Raw genomic sequence first — 20,995 nt, 5'->3', positions numbered from 1 at the left:
AAATAAGGCATAAGGACGTACTTGTACTTTCTCTGATTAAACATACCTTTTTTCGACGAACTAGGATTTCTGGCCCTTAAAATATAGTAGCTTCAATCAGGAAATATTGTTTTAACAGTTTTTTCAGGAGCGCGTTTGAAAGTTTGGACCCTTTAATGTTAACTTTAGTTTTTTCGTAGTTCATTATATCCCCAATTTTCTTTTAAGCAAATTGAAGAAGTTTTGCATTAAATTCCAATCACATCAACCAATTCCAATTCGTTTTTCTAAAGTTAATTTCATGTAAAATATAACTTTTAGTAAACGTTTATTATTATTTTATTTAATGAAAGTCGAAAAACTTTAGAAATGCAAGGTATAAAATTTATTCATCATTTGAAAGAATGCAGTTTTAAATGTCAAAATACAAAATTTAAGCAAAATCGGTCAAATAAATCCTGAAAAATAAAATAAAAACTCATACTTTTCGAAATTTGGTCTCCTAACTCATTAATTATTATTATTATTATTTTGTCTATTTTTGCGACTTAAAATTCTTAACTATAAAAGCAAAAGCAAATTTAAATGGTAGAAGAAAAAGGTGTTTCTCATTGATATGTGGTAAACAATAATTAATTAACTGTGTGAAAGGTTATTCGGTGCAGGCGTATGCCAATATGGCATACAGGGCGAAACGGAAATTTTGGTGAAAAGTCTGCTTTCAGCTCTGCAGAGAAACGAAAACACAGGCAGACAAACAGCAGCCATATGTGGCATTTATTTTTAAAATGTAAGTTAGTTAATATTCGTTTCTCGGACTCAAATTTAAAATTTGTAAATTGAAAAATCATTACAAATTTAGCTATATTTGTTTGAATTTTATTTTTTAAGCCGACGGAACTCACTCTTTTTCTCAAATGGAGAAATTAGCATTTTACCAAACATAGATGTTCACTTTGAAAGCATCTTCGAAGCGAAATGGGAATCATAAGGATAAATTTTAAAACTTTCTTTGTATTTATTTGCAATATATATTAACATAAAGTCCCCTGATTAGAATAGACCTTTTTTTGTTCCTAAAATTATATTCTGTAACAATTTAAAAAAATTCGAATTTTACAATTTAACGGGCATAACCATTTCGAAGTTCCCGCAAAGCGGGACATCATATCCTTAGATAGAATACGTGGATGCAAAAAATGTACTTATAACTTTATTTTCAAAACATTTAAATGATTCAAAACCCAATCGATGCATATAAAAATAACATTTTCATATCAAAATGTTCCTTAAATGCTTTGTTAAATGTGCATGAAAGTTCAATTTTTTATTATCGAATAATTTTTACTTTATGAGAGTCAAAAGCGTGGAAATTGTTTGAAATGACGGTGACTGCTGCAACTATTTTTCTTTATTGCAGAAGTAATTTTTAAGCTTACAATGTGTGGTAAATTGCACCATACAGTACAAAATACATCGATAACAGAAAAAAATGCGATTTAAATTGACATTAAAATGAATCTGCGCATAATGGTATCAATATTAGTGATTTTAGATTCTTAGAAACACATTTGAAAAATATGTGAGAAAAAAATGTAAAGTATAAAATTCGTTTTAATTTAAATATTTTGAATTAATTTGTTTGAGACCCTCTTTCGGAGGGAGGGGGGCTTGACCCCTTGTTGGACCTTCTACGACAGACGACTACAAACGAATACTGGTCATTCTTTACGAAAGAGCCATTCCTTTCCATTAACCTTCCCATTAACCTTTCCATTAATAAATAAATACTCACTTGGCAATTCTCATGGCTCATCCTGAACTGCCAATCTAGTCTATGGTTTGGTCGATAGTATGGTGACGTCCATAAGAAGGGGGAATCAGAGGGATTTGGTGAAACGACCCTGACACGTAAATTAATAACCAATAATTATTAAAAATTGAATTTTTTTTCGTGGAATTATCTTAGCAAAAGCGAATTTTATGATTGTATGTGAAAGAATTTTGATTCGTTAAAAAAAAGTTTTTCTGATAGGGAGAAATACGCAAAAGCAAAGTTAACATTAATCCAAGCTTTCGGTAGCTCTCCTGGCATATTTTCCAGATTGCTACTATACGGTATAGTCTAACTATACCGTATAGTAGCATATAGTATATATACTACGGTATAGTATAACAACTAAAATCAAGTCTTACCATGTGAAAATTCAATCATTGAATCAAAAGTTATTCTTGGTGTTCCGTTTTTTCTTTTCTTTTATAGCGCAATGTACATATAATGTACATGTGTATGTATAGCGTGTTTGTACATAGCGCAGAAAAAGCAAATGCTTTAAATAATTCAAATTGCAATCGTGGTATTATTTAAACATCGCATATACATTTCAATCAAATTTTATATTTTCTTTTCCGAAATAACATTTTTAATGTGAAAATCCATATACATGATGTATAATGCATGATATGTAATACCGAATGTTATAATATCGGTATATAATAAAATGCTCTTCCTCTTTCATCCTTAATTTTCTCACATCGCGGGAAGTTAGGAAGTTAAAATTTAGGGTAAACAGAAAAATTTTAAAAGTTTAAATTCGATATTTTGTATTTAAGGGGTGATTATGAGACAGAGGAAAAAATATAATATACACAAGTTGGTAATTGGTATTAATTATTATTTTTATGAGTTATCAAAATTATGACTAATGCGAAATAAATACTCAAATTTGGACCACGTGTTCTTTATGGGAGAATAAGAAAAGCTAAAAGAAGGTTACTTTCAGGTTTTTATAATTATCCCAATTACCCCATTAATGCTAAATAACACGTTTTTACCAAGATAGATATAGATTATGTGCTTCTTATGAGACAAAGGAAAAAAAATAAAAAAGGAACAATTTTGATATTTTATAACCATCAGGGTAATTAAACTGTTCAACAGTTATGCTAGATAACATGTTTCTTCAAATTATACCCTTGTACTTAGCGCAGCATAGCCATTTCCGGCTTTTATTCCATTAAACCGTAAAGAGGTGATTCATAGTAGTGGACGACTATGTAGAACCTTGAATCGATGAGTTTCGTTTGGCAGATGAACTCGCCATCGCAAGCAGGTCTGAAAAAATTTTTAACCCTTCGACTTGAATTTAAAATTCTAGTGCTGAGAATTCAAAGGAAGCGTTGAACTATCATGCAAAGCTGGTCAACGCAGATGGCTCTAAAATTTGGACCATTCACATATTCGAATTTTTCGTATTTAGTGTGAATAATCTTTCGCAGCAATGCTGCCGAAAGCAACCCGAACCAACAAGGAGTCAAGAAGCTGTAAGTTCCTGCAGATAAAGGAACAATGTGGAACCGCGAAGCTCGGAGTTCGTGTAGGTAGGTCAGTGTTTTCCAAACTTATGACTTTTGTGTACCCTTTCTAAATTTTTCGTAACGCTGTGTACCAAAAAATGAATGCATTTTTTACTATAAAAAAATTTCACAAAAGTTAAAAAGCACAACTGGCTGTTGATACCACTAATTATTAACTGTCAACTCTGCTTGATTGATTTGATTTGATTTGATTTGTTCATTTACGTCGCACTAGAGCTGCACAATGGGCTATTGGCGACGGTCTGGGAAAGATCCCTGAGGATGATCCGAAGACATACCATCACAATTTTGATCCTCTGCAGAGGGGATGGCACCCCCGCTTCGGTAGCCCAACGACCTGCACGCGAAGTCGAGCACTTTACGGTAGCACAGTTTAACGAGGACCAATACCGCACACCCTCGGTCACTACGCAAACTGATCCAAGTGGTCACCCACCCGCACACTGACCGCAGTCAGTGATGCTTGACTTCGGTGATCTGCTGGGAACCGTGTCTTAACGATCAGTCCACTGCGGGACCTGTCAACTATGCAAAAATAGCCATTAGAAAAATACGTAATCGTAAATTTTCATGGCCAGTTTTATTTTTAAATAAATTTTTTTAATTTTTCGTTTGTTGCAAGATATTTCGCATAAGAACGCGTACCCCAGCTAAGCCGTTCCCGTAGTCCTGGGGGTACGCGTACCACACTTTGGGAAACACTGGTGTAGGTGGTCCAGTTGTTCGCCGAATCAGACTTTCTTTTTCATATTGGTGAAAATTATGAGCGAATATTGACTAGTGAAGAACTCGCCTTTGAGATTCACTTTTGCATGCAGTAACAAATGGCTTTTTACAAATTTAGTACTTCCATTTGAACTGGTTAGCAACATTTGCAGAAATAGGCAACCGGAATCTTTACATAATTATGAAATCAGTTCGTAAACAAACAATAGACTGTGATGAACATTTCACTAAGCATGCCCTTAATTATTTAATGAAATAGGTAGTTTGAAATATTCCAGTATGTGCATCAGCATTAGTCAATGTTAATTAAGATTTCTGTCAGCTCTTTTGTTTTATTTCTCATAGTAATAATCGCAATAGCGTTTTTTTAATTTTTCAACATAATCATTTTTAGAATTACTTATTTAAATGCTCAGCAATTTTGTATTGCACTTTTAAATACAAATAAAATTTTGCGAAGAAATTAATTTTGTGTAACATAAACCCAGTGTCGGTATAAAAGCAGTTGCTTAATCTTCATAACTATACAAGTTCAATGAGCCAAAGTTGCTGTAATGACCGATCTTTTTAATACCTTTCCCCCCCCCCTCCCTTTTTAAAATTGGTTAAACGTAGTTTTTTGCAACCCTATTAAACTTTTATTACTTTAATCACTTATTGCAGTAAGTTTATTATACCTTACTGTAGTTTATTATACCTTACTGTAGAAGATTTCTGTATCCTGATCTATAGCTAAATAAGTTTTCAGGCAGTGGCCCTCTAAAAAAAATAACATAAAAGGGGGCCTACTGAAAGGATATTACTCAGACAAGCTTCTACTTGTTTTATTTATTTATTTTAGTTTGCAAATTTGAAATAAATTTATAACTTTGATGATTATAGTCGGCATGATACGGAAATATTCCCCTCATTAGTACTAGATAAAAAATAACTAACAATTGTAAATAAAATTCTGTTTTCTTAGTTAATCTATCTGAAAATATTACACAATTGATAAACCTTATGTGAGGGTAAACTTATCAAGGGTAACCAAATTCATGGCTGTTGGAGTATAACTACTGACACTTTTCACTTTACTGGGCACAAGCAAAAAGTCACTAAAAATGTATACACGTGCTTTTCTTAGTTGTTATTATGTGTTTGTGTGAATATGTACTAAAGACCTAATAAATATCCATTTTAAAAAAGATTTTAAGAATATGAGTATCTAGGGGTATGAGTATCTCTATCAGTGCCTACACTAAAGTGTTAGCCTATGTTGTACTTAGCATTTTAAAAACAAACTCACCACGATACCTATTTTTGTCAAATTATCTTAAAATGACCAGATCTGAAAGTGTGAGCATGTAAGGGGCAAAAATTAAATTCATAGTTCCATAATATGAGTTTGTAGTTATGTATTGTCTTGATTTTGGATTATAAATCTCAAAATACTTGAAACTCTACTTCTTTAAAAAGGTATCTAGTAAAAAATCTAAGTAAATATGTGCACTACATATATATCATCACGATATAGCAAACTCATGTTTTATCATTCGCTTTTGTTTGGACCAGAGGGGTCATTATATTAAGCGTCAACTGTATTTATATTACTTCAGTGTTTTCACTACAGCGCGAGAATCTCGCTTATTTTTTTCTTTTCTCGCATTAAAAAATTATTAACGCGAGAAGATCGCGCACTCTATTAATCAATTTCAAAATGAGCGAATTTTGGAAAAAAATTAGTCTTCTGCCATTTTGAATAAAATCAGTTTCACTTTTCTTCCTTGATCTTTCATTATTTTCAACACGGATCCCTGTTATCTAGCTTCCCTATTTACCAGTATTGTTTAGAACCGGTGCGAACAGCAGAACACAATGCCCCCCCCCCCCCGAATGACGGAACACCTTTCAGAACACATTTTTCTGCAACCACGTGTTCACGGAAGGTAACATTTCTTCATATAAGACATTAAAAATTTTTTTCAATGCTACAAATTTTCTAAGTGATTCCGAATTGTTCAGCATCTGTTACAAGGTCATTTAGCACTCAAAACCGAATTAAGACAAAGTGTCTTATACAAATGACTGATAAACATTTGAGCAACTTAATGAGAAAAGCTGATGAAAAAAGCTGATGAAAAAGTAGATATAAAACGTTTTCCATATGATGATGCAGCAAAAATATTCAATGCTTTAAAAATTAGAAAATGTTAAAAGTGTATTATAATTAAAGAAAAAAAAATTTCCAAGTCTATTCGCGTTTTTTTTTAATTTTTAGAAATCTCACTTAACTTTTTGAGATCTCACCCTGTTTTTGAGAAAGGGTGAGAAATTCTCTCTCAATTTTTTTCTGTAATGAAAACACTGTATTTTATACCATATAACTCAGCTAGAGACTGAAGCTTTAAGTGGTGTTAAATGAAAACTCTAATATAACATTTCTTGTTCTTATAAAACAGAATAATCTCTGTTTTTTTTAAATTTCTAATGCATGTTTACTAATTTTGCCTATGAATAATTGCAGTCCTTACAATTTATGCAAATTATTAAAAATATTTAAATTTTTTTTATAGAATTGTTAAAATTGGAGGTGAGTTTTATCATTGAATAGCTTTTTCTGGAGTCATTAAGCATGGCAAGGATACCAGTAATGAGTGTATCAGCATCCATTAATGATCCTGTTGCTGTTATGAATACTTACTGCTCATATGTATCAATGCTCATAGATCCTGTTGCAAGTAAATTTAATAATTAGTCATTGGGAATTGAAAAATCAGAATTTATTTTCACTTGAAAATTTCTCATAGCAATTTTGTATTTGAGATTACATACCTAGATATATTTTGTACTAAGGATGTACCTAATGAATAACTATATACTTATGGCTCATGTTACTTTGTTGGTAATGTTTACAATTCTCATACATTGATATTCACAAAAAATAAAATAACCAAAGTAATATACTTATAAATAAATCTTGCTTATCTACTTGAATCATACTTACTTAAAGATAACTATATACCTACGTATAAATAAATCATTGTATTTATCTGCACCTGATCAAAAATCATACTTAAATATTCTTACTTCTCATTTTTAATTTAATCAAATCCACATTTCTTTTTAAAGCAAAACCTTGATCAAATATATTTTATGCATTTATTGTAGTAACCTGTAATTATAGCTTATTTTATTTTTTATTTAATTATCTGTCATTGATTCACTTTTCCTATCGATTTTTATATTGCATAACTTTAATTTTCTCTTTTCTTTTCTTTTATAGAGGATGAAAGTAAATTGAAAGATTTGCAAGAATTAAGTGGAGAGGTTGAAGTAAGGTTTTAATTTAATATAGTAAAATGCTGTATTCATAATGTCATTTTATCGGGTATTCTAAATTAATTTTTTCAGTTTCAGAGATGACAGTTTATTTTTCGTAATTTCACAGGTTATATATGCCACAATTGAAGTCATTGTGCCATTAAGCCCAGCATTCAATTCAATTGTGACTATGGAATTACAGGAACCTTTTAAACCCCACCCCATTTTCCAGTTATTGAAATTGGCCTCTTATTTTTTGTTTTAATTTTTCACTTTTTTGCCAATTTTTTTTTTTTTAACATTAAATGTAATTGGCAGTTTAGTTTACCAATAAACTTATTTATTAAAAAATTAATGTTTTAGTACCAATTGTATCAAGGTCATTGAATTTAATTGAATGGCAAATAAGAATTTAAATTTTAAGAATTAAGAAGCATTAAAGTGATATGTTTAGCTCAAAAGCTTTTTAAAAACTGTTTCAGCAAGCTGAGACATAAAATCACTATTTATCTTCCCTTCTATGTTAGTATTAATAGACTATTAATGGTAAACATGTTATTAGTTTTATTAGTCTAAATAACAGGGATGAGATTTTTCCGCTTTTTAGCGGATTTCCGCTTTTTTCACTTTTATCTCTTGAATTTCAGCTTTTTTTTTTTAATCAAAAATTCAGATTTTTGTAAAAATTTCACTTTTTTTTCATAAGTATTCCGCTTTTTCAGAAAATTCATCGATTTCAAAGAGAAACGGAAAATTCAAACTACATAGCTACCAATCCTTTCTCATTTTTACTTATTTTACCTATTTTCTCCCCTTCTACTCGCAGCAGATAAGATTTTCCGAATTATTTACCCGCCCTCCAGATAGATCCGATTTTTGTAGTTCAAACGAAACTGCTTCTGACAAGCCTTTTAGAGGTCCCAAGCCTGGAATCTGCTAATATCTCGATTCTTATTCACACGATTTTAATATCAAACATAGCTTTTCATATTTGCGTATTGCGATTCTTATTCACGCGATTTGAATATTGTACGTTGCGATTCTCATTTACGAGATTTAAAAGTCCGATATTGTGATTCGTATTTACACCTTTTTAAAAACGTATGTAGCGATTCGTATTCACGCAAGTTCAAAATTCAATGTCTTGCTTTGCTCATGCGGTTTATAATATCGTGATTTTAAAATAAGGCATTGGGCATTCTAAAAACTATACATCATGATTCGTATTTACGCGATCTAAAAATTATCAATCGTGATTTGTATTTACATGTTTAAAAAATTCTATATCCCAGTTCGTATTTTCACATTTTCAAAATCGTATATCTAGTTTCATATTCATGTGATTTCAAAATCCATAATTGTTATTCATATTCACGCAATTTTAAGATCAACTATCGCGATTATTGTAAGAAGTAAAATTTTTTTTAATTAGTTACTATAAAGGTAACTATTTTTCTAACGACGATTATTAGTATATATAAGTGTTACCACATCAGAGAAACTGGAAGGGAATATATTGAAAACTTACATTCTGTGCTTGCAAAGAAGAAAAAAATAGGATTTGTCACAAGATGTTTGAAGATGGACTAACGACTAAATATAGCAAACATAAAAGATATAGCAGACAAAAGCAATCACTTAAAAAGGGATTTAATAAATTTTTTTGGGGGGGTAAAGAGTTAATTAACTCATCATCAAAATTTTATTTATAATTGTTGTTATTTATGCTATAAAATACAAAATTCTTATCAAATAAAAAACAATTATCTAATCAGTTGCTGATTGTCATGTAATTTTTCAAACTAAAATAGCAATTTTAGTATGTTAAGGAGTTACTATATATTTCTACTTCACTGTTATTGATATGTTTCAAAGGGCTCTAGTTGGATTAGACTATAATATGAACATAATGATTCGGTCCATTGTTAAAGTTTTTTTTTCCAATATAGTTTAAAAAGTAATATTACTGATATATTTGCTATAAATCACATAACAGTATTTATTAAAATAAATGAAATATTAATGTATATTCTCCGTAGTTTTAATTTGCTAAACCAGGTAGTTTTTCAAGTAATAATTATCTCTTATGTGAACTGAGGAAAAATATAATTTCCAGCTTTATTTTCTCATATGGTAATTTTTATTTTCACTAAATGTTAAGTATCAATGTAATCATTTATATAATAATAGAATAGTACACAATTGTATGTCAACACATTATTTATTACCTTAAACTGTTTGGAATTTATTGTTAAAGGGTTGCGCCTGAGTAAAATTTACTATCGTGGAAATTCAGCTTTTTTGCCTTTTGGCTAATCTCATCCCTGAAATAAGGAAAAAAAATATTTATTTTGATACATCACAGTTTGAATTTGATAGTTAAAGACTAGAGGCACACCATTAAAATAAAGCATACTATGTTTATAAAATTATATATATATATATATATTTTGAAATAACAAATAAAAATAAAAGAATTTGAATAGATGTTTGACTAACAATAATAAAAAGAATAATATTTATGTTATAATTTTGTAATTAATGTATCCTTTTATTTTTTCAGACTATTGTTAGCAATCCACAATATCCTTCATTTTTTGATCATGCTAGAAAAAATTTTCATCAGAATTTTAGGAGATGGAGAATCACAATTCATTGCAGTAAAAACTACACCTGTATATATTTTCATGTCATACCAATGGATCATTTTGCATATTTTGATGTATGTATGTATGTATGTATGTATGTATGTATGTATGTATATATATATATATATATATATATATATATATATATATATATATATATATATATATATATATATATATATATATATCCTGTATTATTTTTTATGAACATAGCCAATCTAAATTTTTTTCCTTTACTCTTTTATATTTTTTTATCTATACATTGTCAATTATTAGTTAACATAACTAATAAGCTTATTGAACACAATTAATAGTCATTGATATGGGTTTAAGATACCAAAATTTGAACAGTATTTAAAAAAGTAATCCCTTCGTTACAAATGTTTGTAGGTTACGTTATGTGTGTATGAAATCAAACTCATTTTAATATCTTGGCAGAACAATCAGGTTTTCCCTATTTACGCTTGATCTCAGTTTGTTTTTATACTCAAGAATGCTGTTTTTAAAAATTAGATTAAATCACTGTTAGTAATTGTCCTGATAATCTTGATGTTTCTGATAAAAAGTATTTTATCTGTATTTGTCCTGAATTTTGTGTGTATAGAATATTCAATTTTCCAGGAATAAAAATGCAGATTTTTGAAAAAGTAGATTTAAAGAATTGAAAAATTTTGATCCAATATCTTTTTTTTTTTAATGCTTGTCATTATCGCAATATTTGATAGTTCCAATATAGGGACTGTCTATTGATTACTTACATGGCTTAGATATTTAGGCCTTACCCAGAGGATTCATTGTTTCAACCTCGTTGGGAATTAAGTCATTCAATGAAAAGGAAAATTGATAAGCAATTTTGCAACATCAAATTTTTATGATGTCGATTTCAAGGGTGATATGCTTACTTATTATTTTCACCAAATACATTAGAAAATCTTGTAAGATTTCCCAGTTTTGTCTAAATTTTGATTGTTTTCTTTCATGTGATTTCAGTTAACAAGCAGTCATAAAACTTTTAATTGATGGGTTGGAGGATTGCTCACTAAAATTAGTGTTGTACATAAACGTTAAGCAACATATTCATTGCATTTTAGTTTTGAGATTATTCAAACCCTACTTTAATTAGATTAAAGAAATCTTCAACTCAATTACGCATTTGAATTATATATTGGTATGAGTAAAATATTGATGACTTAATGCTGTTCATTTTTTTTTAATGCAACAGTCCCATCAAATTTTCCATGTTTTGATTTGGAACTATTATTTGTTGTTCTGTATTGATAAAATTATTCTGGAAACTGTTAAAACGTTTTGCTATGAACAAGTAATTTTTTTGCTGTGAAATTTTATTTTGTTACTATTAAGTAGAGTAAATTATACTTTTTAATTAACTGTTCCAGAAAATGCTCTGCTGTTCCAATTTTATCCTGTTTTTATTGCTGTCCTGATTTTTTCTTTGGCCTGCTACAAAGGCTGCTTAATGTCTTCAGCTTGGGCAATGGTTGTATTTTATTTAATAATAATGCATAAAGACTTTTTTTTAAATTTAAAGGTATCGCATTTTTTTGTCTATTCAAGTTTTTAGAGATTTATTAAATGTTTTTAAATTTACTAGCAAATAGGATATTCCATATTTTGATCATATAATTTCAAAATTAAATTTGAGAACTCTACTTCTTGTTATATAATATTTTAAGCATGAAAATTTGTCTGTTGTCTAATATTTTATTGACAATTTATTAAAAATATAACTTATCAGACCTAATTAGAATTTTAATATTATGATAAATTGTCATGAAACATACATATTTCACAATGTATTACAATATTTTTCAAATTAAATTATTGACTTTGGTCAAGTTTTTGTTAACCAAACAAAATATAAAATTATCATTGTTGAAAATTATCATATACTCAATATGTATTCAAATTTACTCAATATAAATCAAATATTGTTATCACAATGGTTAAGAATGAATGTTTTGTTGCTCAACTAACATGATTCTTGTTGTTTTGAAAATATTTTTTAAAAATTATTATTTAATTATACATTTTAATTTGCTTTTTTATTACAATTTCCTTAAAAAATATTTCCACTGAATTGTATTATTTTTTTCAACAACTTTGTGAGACAATTTCAGAAATAATTCACTTTGTCCCTACGAATAATCATTTGCTACCTCATAGCAAACCAACCTTGTCTTTAATGTTCAAATTATTAGAAGTAAGTGACAACTATCTTCTGAATATATATATTTAAAAAAAACTTCTTTTATTAATAAGTCGTTTGTAAATCAGCCAGCAGTTATGTATAATTTCAAATAGTAACAATTATCGATCAATTTAATTTCCCTAACAATATAGTCAGAACAAGAACTTACAGTATATTTTTGTTCTGCATGCATTGTTATTTGTTGAGTATAATTGAAAAACATGAAAATAAAGAGCATGGATCTAGAAAAGTTTAAACTTCTAGTAATTCATTTTTATAAGCCATACTGTGTGATTAAAAAAAGTGCTATATTTTACTGAAATATTGGGTACAAGCTGAAATACTAGTACAAAAATTGTGCAAAGTAAAGTTTATTTGGTCAAAATTTTGAATAGCTGAAAATATTTTTTGAAAACTAAAAATTTTCTTCTCTAGCATTATTAATTTACTTCTCTACATTTTATAATAATAAATAGAAGATTAAGAGTTTGTATTTCCTTCAAATTGTGGGAAAAGAGTGGTGCTTTTTGTTACAGAATTTAAAGTGAAAATAAAATTTGACTTACTGTGCTTCATCTCAAAACCGAATTCACTTTAGAGAACAACTTATTTTACTTATTTCGTGTATTTTATATCGTATTCATAACTTTTATTCGATTTCATTCCTACCCTTTAATGTGATTTTATTCATACCTTTTATCTGATTCTATATACAAACTTATTCCATTTACAAACTTATACAATTTTATCAGTTATAATGGTATGACAAATAAAGTGGTGCCTGTACTTTGTCTATTGAACTGTTTTACCGTATTGTTTGGCGCAGCATGTCCTCTTTCGGACTTTGCGCCACTAAACCATACATTCAATTCTCAAAACCGAATTTTTTATTTTAAATACTTGATAATTTTTTTTTAATTTTTTCAGAAATTACCTTACTACAAAAGATTGATGTTTACATCTGAACAGATTAGCTAATAAAATGTTGCTATTTATAATTTTGTTGCTTTAATAAGAACTTGAAGAGAAATTATGCAGATTCCTTTCTCAACATATATTTCCTCTATATGTTTAATGTTAGAATTTTGTTACTTCTCCTATACTGATTTTAATGCTGTTTTATTATTATTCAAGTATTCATATCAAATATTCATATTTCAGTTGGAAAATGAGGAAAACATTAGTATTTTTTAGAATAATCATAGAATTTCATAAGGCCACCATGCAATGTGGAGGTAAGAATGTGTTATTTATATGATTTATCATTTTCAATGAATTTGCTTTTGTATTAATATATTTCACTGTACAAATTCATTGTATTAATATATTTATGTGTACAGATTCATTGAAAACTATTTTATTATTCAACTTTTGTAAATTTTTGCATTATATTGAGTGGAAGGTTTTTCTATAGGTTTATTAACTTGCATTTGCATGGAGAAAAGAATATTGACTTGAGCGGATGTCATTTGATAGCATACATAATAATACTCGTTATTTATCATTTTACATTACTCTGGCTACTATTTTTTTTATTAATGCATCTTAAACTAAATTTTTTTTTTTTAGATTTTTCATTTGTTTGATTAATTAGTTATTTAGCACTTAAAAGTTCAAATGTTGGCTTCCATTACATTGATAAATGCTTCTATGAATAATTCTTGATAAAATGAGGGAAGGAAAGAATAGAGGAAAGAGAGGAAGATAATTCTGCAATGATTCAATTTATAAATAAACAGAGGATATAGAAACATTGCAGATGATTAGTTCTGCAATGAATCAATTTATAAATAAAGTTTATTGGCCTATAATTTGCAATATAAATGTTAATGATCACAAGGAGTGAACTCATTTTAAATTCTCTGTACAGAAATTTCTTGGCCAATTGTTCCTAAAATTTTTTTGTTTTAATTTCTCAAGATTTTTAATAGACATTGCTTAAAAGAATTCCATATTTTTTTAATTTTACTAAATGAAAAATTCTGAGGAATATTGTTTTTCCAATCCAAATCGCTCTGATCCTTAAATATATATTTTTAATTATAACGAGTCTTAATCATAAATTTATTTTTTAAATATTATAAAATGCTTTTTTTGCACTAAATTTAAATGAAAGTCATAATAAAAAAAATTATTGTGGGCTCTTTTTAATTTTGGTGTGAATAACTCAAAATATTAGGGGATGTGAAATATCAATGATTCCCCCACAACACAACAGGACGATTTTATTAATACTTTGAATTATTTAAACTTTTTTGACTATTTTAAAGTCCAATGTGAAAGAAACCTTTAAAATTTTCATGATTTATTAAGTAGAGAAAAATAAATTAAAAAAAGAATTATGGAGAAATATAGAAATACTCTCAATTCAGTGTTTATAAGTTTCATAATTCATTGGTAATTTGTTCGAAAATAAATCTTTTTAATGTAATTAAAACCTCTTTTTTTTTACTTCCATGGGTTAAATACTTCTGTTATTCACTTATTTTATATTGTTCGTTTTGGTATTCTTCACCATCCTGTTAAACCACAATATACCAAAACATCAAGCATATTAAAATAAAACTTAACTGGGTGTGAAATCTAAGGGTTGCATGCAGTGATGTGAAAATAATGATATATTTAAAAAATTTAACTATAACTAGCACCTCTTCAACTTACAACAAATAAAAAAAATTCGTGAAGAATAGTATAATCATCGTGTGACTTCAAAGCAAAAGAAAACATGTAAAATATTAATTATGATATGGTTGTGTCGCTTAAAAATAGGGTTCAACAAATTTAAATCTATGTATTAAAATAAAGTAGATTTCATCATAAATTTAATAATTTGCAAATATTTTAACTCAATGCAATTTTCTGCTGTATTTTTTTTAAAGAAATTATATTCTTTTTAATTTTCTTATTGAAATTTTACGAAACATTTATGTGTTTTTTACTTCTAAAATTTTAATTGAAAATAATTGACTGTGGATGCTTTTTTTTGTTGTGTGTGTTATTTATTTAATCAGAATTGGTTTATGACAAACTCTTTATTGAAGAAGAAAAAATATGGTGTATAAATATTTAATTCTCTGCATTGTTCAATATGAATACATTTTTGTGATTATAAAGCAAGCTCCACCTTTATTGTGATAATATATGAAATTATAATAATTATATGATGTGTTTACCATATCATATAATTATCATATCATATAGCATCATGATATTAATTATGATTATATTTATAAAAGGCAAAATCTTTGAAAGAGCAATAGTATGATGTATGATTATTATTAGTATGATTCTTAACAGCAACATGAAATCGATTGGTTACATTATCATGCTACATACTGATTGTGTGAAGAAAATATATTCTAAATAAAATAATTAAGCTGTTGTGATTTTCCAATTATTTTTAGACACAGATGTTTCTACTTTATGTAAAGAATACTTACAAAGAACTGCCTAATTACTTGCATCGTATATTTGAAACACGGCCTACTCGAAAAGTAAAGGATTTATCGGCAGCTACGTTGGAACCTTCATTGAAAGAAACATTTACCATAACACCAATTCAAATTCAGACAAGTGAAAAAAGGCCCAGATTCAACTACTGAGATGGTGAGTAAAAATAATTTTAGAGTCTGTGTATCAGTTTTTTTTTTAGTTATTAAAATAATTATTAGTTCATATGATATGACAATTTCAAGTCTTGTGTTTAAAAGCCTTTTTAAATGCGTGTAGATTAGATTATTGTATTTTTTCTCTTTCATTTCCTGAGTAAGCAATAAAAATCGTTATTTGGCTAAACCATTGTAAAATTTAAACTATTTGACGTAGCTTTGGTAATATTTAAAAATTAGCTTATTCACAAGTATAAAAGGGTTTCCATTCCTAAAAAAGCCTTAAATTTAAATATGGTTTTAGGAGCCCATTAAAAGGTCTTTTTTTTCTTTCTATACCTTCTTAAAGCTCATTCATATTTTAATTTTGAGGACTTCAATTGCAATTTATAATTGTTTTCATTATTATTCTTAGTGCTATTAAATTTCGAAAATGATATTCAAGTAAAATAAAAAAAGTTATGAAGTAACTTCATTTAAAAATTTAATGTGAGGAGCATTTTTTTCATAATTTAATTCTAAAACATGCTTGAAATATTTTTTCTTGCTTAGCTAATTCGAACTTCAGGTCAATTTTTAGTGGTATTTACTTTAACATCGCTTAAAAAAATCATATATGCATGCTTTCAATCTGTATAAGCCTTCAAAGTTAAGAAAAAATTTTACTATTATTATAATAGGTGCACTACCTTTTGACCTGAGGGGCCACATGCACAACAGATTCACCTATGAAGGGTTGCATGCCCAAGAATTTAGACAGGCGTGTTGACAGCAATTATAGGTAGTAATTGTTTTATAAACATCATTGTTCTAGGCACTAAATTCTTTTTATCAGTTAACCTTGTAATATATTTGCATTAAATTAAATACTTTTAAATGTTTAAAATTAAAAACTGATTACCCAGAGGAAAAAAAACACAATCAGAAAATCAGAATCAATTTATGAGAAAAGAACAGATAAATAGAAATAAATATTACAAAAAAGGAAAAATTCGTGTTTTTTTTTTATCACATTACATAATGCAAAAGTCCATTTAAACATACATTTTAACATTAAAAAATTTTAACTTTCATAGAATTAAATTTTTAAAAAAATAAATATTCTACTTAATAAAATAAATGCAAGTTAAATTCTTTTATTTATGGAAAGTTCGTAGGGATAGAAATGATTAAAATTAAAACAAAACCCTTTCAGTGCAAAATAAGATTCAACATTTAGTAAGGAATATACTCCAACTTTAAAACATTAATTTTAAATAAATTATAAGAGCAGGGACTGGAAGAGAGAAGCAAAAGAAAACATTAATTTTGATCTTCAGAATCTATTTTTCAATTATTAGTAAATAGTATCAATTTAATCTACGGATTTATCAACTTAATTTCAGTAACCAGGGCTGATTGTGCTCCGTAAAAAATCCGGATTTTTCGCTAACAGTGATCCGGAATTTTCCAGAGATCGAAGGTCCAGACGTTTCCATAAATCATTGATCACAGAAGTTTCCGGAAATCAAATTTTCAAAGGTGGAACTTAAAAACACAGTTTATTTTGTTTGTAAGGGAGAGCCAGATACATTTTTTATTAGTAAATTGTTATAATCATAAACTCAAGAAAAAAAGACATATTTGTAAATTTTAATTACTTCTGCAGGTCATCATAGGTATGTGTAAAATTTTAAATATATTTTAAGTAAACTGAGAAATATTGAGAAAAAGGAAACAAACTTTGTTTAAATTTTTTTCTAGTTTTTCAATGTAAACTTTTTCCTTTTTTTAAAAGAAAGCTCAGGAAATTTTCTGGAATTTTGACTTGGGCTCACAATTACCCCTGAATAACTTATGGAGCTACCTATGATTTTAACTTGTAATTATACTATTTTAGAATAATTAGATACAGTACAAACCTTAAAAAATTAAACTTTTTAAAATTTTTATTTAAGAGTTTTTATCCTTTGTTCGATGTCTTATCCCACAGTTTTGAATTACCTCTTCTACTTGTTTAGTTTTTTTGTTGCATTTTTGATACAAAGTTTTTAAGAGTAAACTTTTTCTAAATTAAGCTGAAGATATTTTAATTTTAATGATAACAGTATTATAATAATATTTTATTTTTTGGAAAATTAAAATATTTTTTAGAATGTCAGGCATTGTTAATCTTTCACAGTATAAATATTAAATTAAATAAATATGAAAGATTTGCATACAATTTCTTTTGACTACAAATTGCATTAAAATTGTTTTTTTTTTTTTTACATTTATAATATTTTATAATTTTTTTTTTAAAAACATGCAGCTGACTTAACTATCTTTAATTACATATTCTAGCTAAAAAAAATATTAAGTTAAATTTAGAATTTGGAAATTTACTTTTCAAACTAAGTTTTTATTATGTTTCAATTTGAATGACTTACAAAAATTGAAAAATAACCTTGTTAAGTCATTGAAAAGACACTGTATTAGTGTAATATTTATTTAACTTACAACATTACCTGTGTCCTTTTACATTGGGTTAGTTCTCTGTATTGGAGGTTTTGGAACTTGCTCTTAAGTATTCTAGCAATGCAATTCAAAAACAGAATGTTTTTTATTGTTTTAATCTTGAGCTACCGATTAGAGTTATTAAATTTTTTTTATTAACAAACAGTTTTGTATTGAATTAAACTATTTTGAAAATAAACTTAAATTTTTTATGCAAGTATTTTCAACAAAACAGAGACAGTTTTTTATCTTTATTTTATCCTTTTCAAAAAAATAAAAATTCATATGAAACTAAGAAATTGAAAATATGATTGATGCATTTTAAACAGAAGGATCAAACCAGAATCAGTAAGAATGTTCCTTAGGTTTCCAAAAATTGTGAATTGTATCTTTTTATTTTTTTAAATTCTGACTTTTTTTTTCTTGTAGTTTGTTTTTCTTGATAGAATTATTTAAAATATTGTTAAAAGAATTATGAAATGAGGAATAATGATGTCACATGAAAAATATGAACTGGATCATTCAAAAAGTCAATTGTCAAATAATTGTTTACTTTTCAGACACCGAAGGGACTTGGAGCAAGCTCCAAAAGCTCCCTGTCCCTGAACTCAGCCATCCTTTTATAAATGTCATACTTTGTTGCTTATAATACATAATGAAGGCATAACAATTTATTGTATCTATAAAGTTAAACTTGTAGTTCACTTAACCAAATTAATAGCATGGTTCTCCAGTTTTATGTGTGTTTAAAGAAAAATGTTATACTAAAAATTACAAAATTACTTTCTTCTATACTTTCAAGCACTAAGAAGTGTTACTTTGTGATTTATCTTTTTTTTTTATATTGTTCATATATTTGATTTCTTTTACAGGTCAATTTAATCTTAAAAGCTATTTCCTTAAAGGCACTGGCAGAGCTGCCTATAATTGTTGTCTTGATGTACCTGCTATATAAAATGAGTGTTCATAAAGTTGTTGAAGAATTTATATCTTTGATAATGACAACTATTGATAATGACAACTAAGATAACTAAGAAATCTCTGGAAGTATTAAAAATGTTGCACATGCTTTAAATTTCAGAAATTGGAAGCAGTTTTCAGTTGATAATGATCATTGTTAATATTTACATAACTTTGGATTTATCTGGCATTTATTCTCATATTTACAATAAAGTATTTGTTTCATTAAAATTTTCTTGTATCTGAATAAAAACTAATTTAAATTTAGCTATGTGAAATATCACTAAAATATATAATTTTGATTAATTTCAGTACAGTCATGAAAAAATAATTTTCTAATTTTATAGAAAAACTCATACATCCAATAAAGTTTCAATTAATTCGCAACATGTCCTATATAAGATAACAATAAAGTATTCTCTTTGATAAAATGCATCTCATTGTAGATATATAATTTTCTAATTCTTATTCTGTTTGGATCAAATCATCTAAACTTAGAATATAATTTTTTTTAAATATCTTACAACTAGCTCATAATTTAATTAAGAAATAGTTAGCCTGAGAAATATTTGTCAATATCACAGAAAATTTGATGTTTTTTAATCTTTTTTAAAGCTTATTAATCCTTTTTTAATTAAAACAACTGTTGTATCCAAATGAAATCAGATTTATTTTATGGGTCTCAGTTTTTATTCTTATCCTTGATTGAATGTCTTTTCTTTTTTCTTTGAAAAGGCTTGCAGCAAAAATATTGCAAAGTGTTAGTTTTTTCTAAATATCTTAAAACAATGTTATATATTCAACTAAAAAAATAGTCTAAGGAATATTGACGCTATCTTGTATAATGTATTTTATTACTTTGTTACACCTATTAAAAATAAAACTTTCTTAATTGAGACAAATATTTTACTTTGGAGTACAATGTAACCTATTAAGTTGATCAGCCCACTAGGTATACCAAGACTATAATTAACACCACTCTTGCATCACCTCTTAAAATACTGACCTTTTCTCAAACTAGGCCATCAAATTGGTACATTACAAATGGTCAACTTGCATGATTTTTGCTGTAAAATCTATTTTATTGATTTTGATTGCTGTTTTATCCTTGACTGGCTTGTCATTTTAATTTCATTTTCATAATGTTTACAGTGAAAATATTGCAGAAAATATAGAGAGAAACTTTTTAAATTAACTACTTGCAGCAGGATATACCTTAATGTCTTTCTTTTTTACTTATTTTATATTTTATACCAAATGATCAAGTCAGAGTGGTTTTATACAGTGAAACTCTTCAGTATTGTTTTTTACTTATGGAATTGAATTCTGTGAAAGAATTTTATGTTCAATGACTCTGTGAGACAAAGTTAAACATTAAATTTTATACATTTAATTTGTTCTTTGGGAAGAAAGCAGACAAAATGCAGAATGTATACAGAAATTTTGTTTTGTTTTATGTTAGGAGCAATCCATCTTTCAACAAAGAAGTTTACGTTGACTTTATGCATGCATAGATAAAAACATTATCTTTTCTGGCTTACCTAGTTAGAATATATCAAGTGAGTAGGTCAATGACTAATATATTAAGAATCATTCTCTACTTTTTTTTAATAAATAATTTTTATAAAGTCAAGCTAATGAAAATAAAAATGGAGTATATTCATATTTGAAGCCAGGTAAAAGAAAGGCTTGATATGATGATATATTTG

The 20,995-nt window shown here is 27.3% G+C and overlaps 2 protein-coding genes across 43 annotated transcripts in view; one reads left to right on the top strand and one right to left on the bottom strand.

Annotated features, from left to right (window-relative positions):
* LOC147812596 (pre-mRNA 3' end processing protein WDR33-like) overlaps nt 1-20,995 on the bottom strand; it is a 612,260-nt gene that overhangs the window by 148,054 nt on the left and 443,211 nt on the right. The gene's annotated exons all lie outside the window — the stretch shown is intronic.
* LOC147812607 (transcription-associated protein 1-like) overlaps nt 1-20,995 on the top strand; it is a 62,432-nt gene that overhangs the window by 29,816 nt on the left and 11,621 nt on the right. For 3 of the 42 annotated variants that reach the window (XM_087162404.1, XM_087162407.1, XM_087162398.1), the window contains exons 6-13: nt 6,639-6,803; nt 7,349-7,398; nt 9,950-10,108; nt 11,432-11,583; nt 13,405-13,478; nt 15,648-15,849; nt 16,532-16,632; nt 19,199-20,845. In XM_087162404.1, the coding sequence (XP_087018530.1) occupies nt 6,698-6,803; nt 7,349-7,398; nt 9,950-10,108; nt 11,432-11,479 (363 nt within the window). In that variant the 5' untranslated portion in view covers nt 6,639-6,697 and the 3' untranslated portion in view covers nt 11,480-11,583; nt 13,405-13,478; nt 15,648-15,849; nt 16,532-16,632; nt 19,199-20,845. Of the gene's footprint in view, nt 1-4,045; nt 6,012-6,638; nt 6,804-7,348; nt 7,399-9,949; nt 10,113-11,431; nt 11,584-13,404; nt 13,479-15,647; nt 15,850-16,531; nt 16,633-19,198; nt 20,846-20,995 lie in introns of those variants that run through there. The other 39 variants (XM_087162406.1, XM_087162402.1, XM_087162405.1 and 36 more) reach the window with 36 other exon arrangements.

Source organism: Parasteatoda tepidariorum, chromosome 4 (genome assembly GCF_982258835.1).
Source record: "Parasteatoda tepidariorum strain Cologne lab strain chromosome 4, Ptep-v5.0, whole genome shotgun sequence".
NCBI lineage: Eukaryota > Metazoa > Arthropoda > Arachnida > Araneae > Theridiidae > Parasteatoda > Parasteatoda tepidariorum.
This window is presented reverse-complemented; position numbering and strand designations above follow the sequence as displayed.